Source organism: Marmota marmota, unplaced genomic scaffold (assembly GCF_001458135.2).
Source record: "Marmota marmota marmota unplaced genomic scaffold, marMar, whole genome shotgun sequence".
NCBI lineage: Eukaryota > Metazoa > Chordata > Mammalia > Rodentia > Sciuridae > Marmota > Marmota marmota.
In genome coordinates, this window is record NW_025999900.1 from 36856022 (window position 1) to 36865334 (window position 9313).

Genomic DNA, 9313 nt, shown 5'->3' on the forward strand with positions numbered 1-9313 from the left:
TGTGATTTTTTAAATAGGTTTTCTTTATATTTTTCTTAAGCACCAGAAAAAATGAGTACATAATATAAAATTCAATTGAAAATGTGTACACATAAAGAAGAATATATAGGAATATACTTGTGTAAATCTAATTGAAGATAAAGATGGTATTTTTAAAAATGAAACATACAAGAGAGATTCAAAGGACTTCTCTATTTTAAATAAAGTAATATTGATTCAATAAATATTTGTTGGACAAATTGATCTGAATATGTAACAATTCATACAGATTTTATTGATTTTTTTTCAGCCACATGATTCTGAACTTCCTTAGCCAATTTTTCAACCAACATTGTTTGTTGTAGCTTCTCTTCCTTTTCAATCTTCTGTAACAGAAAAATTCTGTCAGCCTTCAATCCAAAGATTCAGGAATATGTCTGGCTTTGATTAGTGATAACTCTGATGTGGTCTATGAACCTAGAGAGGGTTGAGTGTTTTCCCTCCAAACCCAGACATGAGCTGACACAGCCCTGGCCACTTCCTGTCTGGGGTGCCCACTCCCTGCCTTGGTCCCTAGAGCAGGTGGCTGTCTTAGGCAGACCCTGGGTTTTTGTGCACCTCCCTCCAACAGTCCTCCCACTGTGCCCTCTCTCAGTGCACAGAAATACACCACTGAATCCCCCAGCTGTGAGGCTGAGATGACAAGCTGGATGGATTTGCTTGCCTTCTGCAAATTCACTGAGTAGCGACCTTCTGTGGCATTTTGCTGGCTGTAAGAGTTCTGAAGGATGAGGAAGACCATCTCCCCACTGCTGGGCTGCTTGTACCAGAGGAGACCATAACTTGTCTCACTTGTATCATAAGAGCAGTGCAGGCTCACAGCCTCCTTCTCCTGCACCCACATGGCTGGCTGGGCCTGAGTCACCTTCTGGGCAAAACTGGATCCTGAAGGGAAAAGGACAGAATCAGAAAGTTGAGAAACAAGTGGTTTGGGACAAAGAAAAAGTGCACTTTTACACATTGCTAACCATCCCCTCCAAAGTCCCTTTAAGACTACCCCATCCCCCAGTCCCTTGGTCCCAAAGAAGGCCCCTTCCCATAGGCATCATCCTTATCCAGCCACATGAACACCATGACCAGCTTCAGCAGCCTGGGCAGCACCATGTTTGCCTTCTTCCTTCAGAAGAAATTCTTCTTCAACTTCAGGGCTCTGCACTGGGAGGGGAGCCTGACAGGGGGAGGGAGGAACTGCTGGGCTCCAAGCTGCTGCTGCCCCTGAACAGGAAAGAGATGCTTCCTGGTGCAGAAAGTAGGTGTGTGTCTTGTCAAACATTTCTGTGTCCTGGCTGATGATCTCACCAACCCGACTCTCATCTTAATTTAATTCTTAATTTAACAATATTTGTTCTGAGTAATTGTAGCTGGGGGGTGGGGGAGGGAGAGGAAGTTGGAAACCGGGTACCTGTTCTATGGTGGGATTGGGAGGGAAAGCATGGGAGGAATAGATGAATTATAGATAGGAAAGAGGGGTGGGAGGGAAAGGAAGGGGGCAGGGGATTAGCAAGGATGGTGGAATGTGATGGACATCATTATACAAAGTACATGTATGAAGACTTGAATTAGGTGCCAACACACTTTATATACAGAGATACAAAAATTGTTGTATATATGTGTATTAAGAATTGTAATGCAAAAAAAAAAAAAAAGAATAGTGTTACCTTAGATTAGGTAGAGGGAAGTGAAAGGAGGGAAAGGCAGGGGATGTAGAGATAAGAAACATGCAGAATGAAACAGACATAATAATGTATGAATGTGACTGTATGATCAATGTGATTCTACAAAATGTATAATCAGAAAAATGAGAAATTATATCCCATCTATGTATGATATATCAAGTATATAAGTGTATTTACTGTCATGTATAACTAATTAAAACAAATAAAAATTTTAAAAATTTAACAATATTTGAACCTGAAAACAAACATGGGCATACTGGAAGGAAAACTATTCCACCAAGTGGTAAATTCAGTGTGATGGCCCTGGGACGTGGCACTTGCTTAAAGCACTGTGTGTGGTGGATTATGCAGACAGGTAAAAGGCCATAGTCATGTATACTCTCCCCTGTGTGTGGTGTCTTTTTTTTTTTGTGGTGCTGGGAATCAAACCCAGGGCCTTATGCATACAAGGCAAATACTCTATCAACTGAGCTATTGGTGTCTTTTATTCTAAGGTAAAACATCAATCACTTTATCAACTGAAGTCTCAGTTGTGTTTACTAATCACTGCAGCTCTCTTCACCTGCTTACTGATATAATAATATTTCCTCTCACTTTCACTGTCTGTCCAGTTGCCTATCTTTGACCAAGTGGCAGGAAAAAAAATAATAATAAGCTCTCTTTGCTAAAATGTTTAAAAGGAAGCCCTTGGACGGTGAATCCTGTTATTAAGTGCCCCTTCTTTTCTCAATTTATTTTTCCCTGACCAGCTTGTTCATGAAGGCCAGATTAGGTACCAAAGTTTGGTGAGCAAGTTATCAAACCTTTGAATTCTTAGTTTTCCCTTTTGCCTCAACTAGGACCTTTAATGAACCACAGCAAGTTCCCATATTCTGTGTGCCCAAATCTGCATGAAACCTATACTAAGTTACCTCAGACACCTCCCTAGGACAGATCACCATAGCATGAGAAATTGTGAAAAGCCGTTCTTTTTAATGTGCACATTAAAGATAAGGACATGTCCTAGAAACATTACTGAACAACATAATAAGCAACAAAGACCCATTGCTGGCCATAAGAGAAACCATAGAAGCTGGGGAGTGGTGATGCTTGAGCAGATGATCATGATGAATTAAACATGCCTTTCTGACTAAAGTCTTTATGCAAGGGGTATAGCTCAGTGGTGGAACACTTGCTTGGCATATGTGAAGCCCTGTGTTCCATTCCCAGTACCAAAAATAAAAAACAAAAATCAGGTGAAATTAATTACTGTATTAATTGCTGCTCAAGTCCCCACATCCTAAGTAATGTATATTGTTCACCTAAGTTCGTGTGACCTTGCTTCCCCTCAGCCACCCCACACAAAGTTGTCTGTTTTCTTGCTGTGAAATGGTCACCAGTAGGCAGATGTAGCTCCTGAACCATACATATTCCATTGTTTTACAAATTTAACTAGAGAAATAAACTCAGGATTGTCTACTCTTTCATCACCATGCCAACTGGCATTTCAGTTAATCAACATGTATGTCACTTAAACCCAATGACAGAGGATGTGAAAACAATGCAGAGAAAGATGCCTCTGGAACTGTCCTCATTAAGTGCTATTTACTACCAGTTAAACAAATAAAGCACAACGAATTGATCCTTGGTTGCATTTAACGACTAGTACAATGTTACTCATCCTTATATGACAAGAATTTAAAAATAACTCACATTAAAGGTCTTAACTAAGATTCTGTGGACAATGTCCTTATACATATAGTCCTCAGAAAATGAGCACTACTGCAGAATCCGTGAAACACACGGGCCCTGGTCCCACCTGTACAGTGCCTCAGAGACTATCAGAATAGAATTCTCTGGCTGATTGGAACCACTCAGGGTGCTATCTCCTGTTCAATCCTTAACTTTTTTTATACTTTAAATAGTATTTTCTCACCTTAATAGTAGAATATTATATATTTCTCATCTATCTTATTTTGTTCTAATTACTACTAAAATAACTTAATTAGGTATAGGCTTTACTTCAGGCAATAGTCACACTAGTGCTATAATTCCACTCTAAAAAGCCATTGGTAGCAAAAAAAAAAAAAAATATATATATATATATATATATATATATATATATATATATATATAAAATATATAAAATAAATATAGTAAATTGTAAAATTTTTAACATACACCAGAAATAAAGATAAAAATAGCCATGAAAATAAATAAAAATAGCCATTAAAATTAAATGTGAATGAATAAATTTAGTTTTTATTACAAACTGTAACTTATCAAAAAAGAAAGACATATATAAGTGGAAATAAATACATTTATTTAAAATAAATTTTGCTACATATAATTTGGGTTTATAACACAATGATATGATACATGTAGAGAGTGAAATGGTTACATAGAGAGTCAAATTACATATTTTTTCTATTGCACAGTAAATTTCACATTTTTTGTATTTTACCTTTTTAATATTTGTTATGTAATGTTTATAATCAGAAAAATAACTAATGTGATATCTAAAGAGTCTAAAGCCCACCAACAATAAGGATTATGTTGATCACAAGGGGTTATTCATAGGAGAGGAGCCTGAATAGCAGGTGTAAACTCATCTTCCAAGACTAGATTTCAAGGCAAAACAGTTCTAATTCCCTTTAAGAATCCTTTAAGCTTTAGAGTTGCTTATCACATGGAGATACCTAGAGTTGGAAGCTCCTTCCCAATGCCTTCCCTATTCATCTCTTCAATCACCTGACAATTTTCGCTATGTGTATGATTTTCAAACACCATATTATACCCCTTAAATACACATAAAATGCAAATTTAAAAATAATTATTAAGCAATAATCAGCCAATAAAATATTCTAACTCTTTCTGGATTATCATGAACCTAACATTTTTATTATGTGCTTTTAATGTCTATATGATAGTTGCCACTTTTAAAAATAAATATAGTAAATGTTATACTGGGAACTTTATGCAAAGGAAGCAGCTCAGCCCAGTGGCAGGTTTGAGTACAGGCTGCAGGTGTCTGGGAAGCATTGTGTACTGGCTGCACAGAAGTAGACAGCTGAGTCTCCAGGTTGGGTGGCTGTGATGTTCAGGGAGAAGTGTTTGGCTTTCTTATCCAACACAACAATGAATCTTTGGACTTGATTTATCTCCTTGTTTGAACGAATGTCTATAATGTGCTGGGGACCTTTTCCAGTTTCTTGCTTATACCAAGGGAAGTAGTTGGAAGCACTGTCTGAATAAGTGCAGTTGATAACAGCGCTGTCTCCCTCCTGGACACTCAGGGTAGAAGGGTGCTGCTCCACCTTCTCTCCTTGGCTCATCCCTATGCAGAAAGTAAAAGAAAAAAAGATGATGTTGGCATGTGGTTACTCCTCAGAATATTCCTTTTCTTCAGTGACTATGGAAAACATGCAAAAAACCAGTCTTCTTCCCAGATGTCTAAAGAACATCTGCTAATATACTCTGCTTCCCCCAAATCCTCAACTCACAGTCCAGCTGCAGCCACAAGAACATGAATAAAGCAAAGGGAGATGTCTTCATTGTTCTTCCCAATTGAGATCAATCCAGATTTGCAATCTACCCAGGAGAGCTACTTTTGTTATCAATTTGTTTCTTTTTTCTCTAACAATTATAGTGGCTTCTCTTATTGTTAACCCAACCAATAAGAAAAAAGCCCTGCTTCTCTCCTAAGCCTATTCATTCAGAATCCACTGAAATAAACCCCCATTGATTCTGCACCAGCTGGGGTAGACTGCCACCTTGTGGTCACATTCCTAACTACTGAACTCTGAACTCTGGTTAAATGGTCTTTTACCTTATCAGGGACTAAGAAAGATACATAGAAAGAGAAATAGGTCAATGTAGATTCTAGATCAGAGATTAGATTTACAGTAAGTATATAAAGATCAGAGTTGATGGTTGTACACACTACTTAGTCATTGTTAATAAATTTGACACAGATGTTGTTGGTGTTGCTGTTGGTGACTTGACATGTTTGAAATCAAGGAAGCACCATGATTCACTCTCATAAACAACTAAACTGTAAGCCAAAGATCAGTGTCAAATAGCCAAAATCACTGGATACTTGAAAATCACATTGTCTCAGACTCTGTTCCTCCATCTTGCACATGACCCACCATTCCCAAAGAATGTGCAGTACCAAAAGTCAAACCATGACTTCTTCCTTCTGTAAAGATGCTTGTGATAAAAAAGTAAAGATCAAATCTTAATGGTAAAAGAACATGAGGATGAGTTATTGAGTTATTAATACTCTAGAGAGTTTGACAGATAGATTGGGTTGAATTTCAATGAGAAATTTGATGTGCTCTAAGAAACTTTTTCCCATTTCTCATGACTTTTATTCTACAAAATCCTTAGAGAATGAGGAGATAGCCTCACAAAACATCAGACTACAGATTCAAAATATGTAAGCACATGTAAGTTTTTTCTTAATGTGATTTTATTTCCTGTTATTAACATGGATTTTAGGTATATAATGCAATGACTATGTTATATTTTCCCTGGAATTTCCCATAAACTATGAGCCAACCCTCCTGAGGTGGGGGATTGCCTTGACTATTGATTTTTCTCCCAGTTTCTATTACTTTTTTTCTTTCCCCAAAACTTTGATAAAATACGTCAGCAGGGTACATTTCCCTCTGCAAAGAAAAAAATTACCCTTTCTCATCTACTTTAGGTTTTTGTTTGTTTGTTTGTTTTGTTTTATTTTTCTAAAACTTCTAGGAAAGGAAATAGTTAGGCTTCTAGTTAGACACTGCCTGTTGCTGGGAGCCATTAGCAAAGTAGGTATGACAATTTCCTTGCCAGCGTACCCCATGTTGCTTAGTGGAAGGACTCGTGGAAATAGGACATTTTGCAGTGACATTGCATGTAGGTGACCTTGCTCAAGGACCAGGGCGGTTCCAGGTTTAGGGTGTTCCCGGTTTAGGATAATAGGGTTTAGGGCGTTCAGGTTTAGGGCGTTCCAGGTTTAAGATTATTCCTGCTGGGAATAGGACGTATCCTGCTGCCTGAGTTCCCCTTGAGTTCTCACGGGATTCAGACAGTATTTTTTGGGAGACAGAAGCCCAGTGGGGGTGGATTTGGGCAGAGAACGTGGATTTCCCCAGAACGTGTTTGTAGACGGCTGGTGTGAGTTCGGGAATAAAGAGTTGCTGTTTGAATCTACAAGCTGTGTGGTGGCTCGTGATTGTGTGCCCAGCCAGACTGCGACATTTGTGCCCAGCCAGACTGCGGCAGCCTGCCTCTGTCTTCTATAGGGACAGTGCAAATAGGAAACTGACCCCCAAAACTAATCATGAGCAAAGTTTTCTGGAAAATCAAGGTGACTTCATTCCTATAAGCCCCTTGCTTCTGATTTGTACTCACTACTCTCCTTGAGTCACACAGAGTAAATCTAACTCTTCATTCACATCTTGTGCCATTAAAGATTTAAGGATACCTGCTATTATAAATCTCAACTTGATAACTAAACATATGTGCGTGTATAAATGTTTCACTTTGCTTCATCCTGTTTTCTTCTTGTTTTTTGTCTGTTTGTTGTTTTGTTTTGTTTTTGTTTTTGTTTTTGTTTTTGTTTTGGGGGAGGTGTACCAGCAATTGAATTCAGGGGCACTCAACCACCAAACCACATCCCCAGGCCTATTTTGTACTTTATTTAGAGATAGGGTCTCACTGAATTACTTAGCACCTCACTTTTTTTGAGGCTGTCTTTAAACTCACAATCCTCCTACCTCAGCCTCCTGAGCCACTGGGATTACAGGCGTGCACCCCAGCTAGAATTCTTAAATCCCTCATTCATTGAAAAAATTCCCTTTTCTTGCAGATATTTATTTGCCCTTGAAAGTTATGTACTCCAGGGAAAAATTTTTTTTGGCCATTTTTGTATACTGTTGGCTGCAGGAGGAAAATGTTGCCCTTAGTGTCTCAATTTCACTAACCATTTTTCCTGGCAATACTTGAGTGATGCTGGTGTGTTGGTATCCTTCCTTCAAGGGATGATCAGCTGAGATAATTAATATACATTTCCACTTTTAGGAAAGACCTTAGAAATCATCTGGGTATTGAGGATTACTCATCACTTTTACCTCATTCCACGAGCAGCCAGTAAGAGATGGAATAATTATGGCTTAAACTGAGTGAGACTCCTTTCCTTCCTAAAATTTCACACTTTTTCACCATGACTTTCTATTCTGGCAGTCAAACTACTTGGACCAAGACTTTGCCAGACCCAAACTGCAGAACCCAAAGTGGCTGGGCTTCTGTGAAAGAGTTTCTCACTACTCATCAATCCTGTTCAACAGGAAGGAGGCAAGAAGTTTGTCGGAGTGGTTCAAGATGGTGGGTGAGAGAAATCTATGTTTCTAGCTGCTCCATGGCTCACAATTCAAGCAGCAGCTGTTGCTTCTCAATGAGGTGGATGAAAGAAGGAAATCACTAAAATTCAATATCAGATAGTCAAAGTGTCTTAGAGACTCAGAAACTCATGTGCACTCAACAATGAACAAGAAAGAGTACATTGGGGCCAATCCAGTTATAGAAAGAGCAGAGGCACCCGTTTACCACAGAGGGGATGGAAACTACCAGCAAAGAGAGAAATACAATGGACAAATTTGTCATGGAAAAATCTGAAATCGGAAAAGTAGGCTGAACATAGCTTATCCAGAGCCTAGCAGCTATCTGGTAGAGTAACTTGAAAAGGGCTGTGTTTATCAACTGGCAGCCACCAAGTGATAGACCCAACCTGATTTTCTCTTAAAATTGGGAGCCATCTCACCACAAAGCCATGAAAAGCTAATTTTGGCTTTACTATAAATTACTGCAAATTCTGAACCTGCTTGGAATGCCTGCCCATGCCTTGAACTCACCCATGCCTGGCTCTCTGACCAGACAGCAGCCCTCTCTGAAACTTTAGTGACATCTCATAAATATTGGCCTTCCCTGGCCAGATAATGACCATTTCTGAGGCTCTAATTACCCTCATAAATTCTGATGTTGGGGCCAGCAAAAATGTAAACTACCATTTGTGTTATGCTCGTCAGAGTTTTGTTATCTGTAACCCCCCTTTGTGTAACTTTCTGGGCTATAAAGCTGGGCTGCAGGAAAGCTGTAGTTGCTGTCTTGTTCCCACGGTTTTGGGTGGGAGAGGCAGCCCGGCCGGTCGAAATAATAAGCTTGCTTTAACTTGATTTTAGTTGGAGTCAGTGGTCTTTTCTTGCATCCTGGTCTAACACAAGCTGAAGCAAAAGTCATCTTGAGGAAATCACAATGAATCTTGCTGCTATGGGAGCTCAGGAGATTGTAGCAAACATTGCAGTTCTGTCCTGGCAAGCCTCTACCTTGTAGCCTAGTGTGTAAGCAGAACATGAGTAAAACAGGAACAGAGAGGACTGTACCCAAGGGTGTTTAAGTTGGAAATATGGTGGGAAGTCTGACTTGCTTTCCCTTTGGGTATGGAAACTCATGGGACCAGCTAAAGAGGGCCAGGAAACTGAAGAGGTGGTTGTGAATACACTCAGGGTTTAAGCCTCGGATGGCAGTTGTCTTTGATAGTGGAGCATGTAAGACCTATGTAGAGTTGGTTC

General features: G+C 39.2%; 2 gene segments (V, D, J or C); both read right to left on the reverse strand.

Moving 5' to 3' along the window:
- Positions 1 to 243: 243 nt before the first annotated feature.
- Positions 244 to 1248, reverse strand: LOC125615288. The segment is given in 2 exon segments: positions 244 to 924; positions 1095 to 1248. Coding segments are annotated over 2 exon segments (525 nt in total).
- A 3430-nt stretch (positions 1249 to 4678) lies between these two features.
- LOC125615296 lies at positions 4679 to 5369 on the reverse strand. The segment is given in 2 exon segments: positions 4679 to 5031; positions 5198 to 5369. Coding segments are annotated over 2 exon segments (396 nt in total).
- Between the last annotated feature and the right edge of the window lie 3944 nt (positions 5370 to 9313).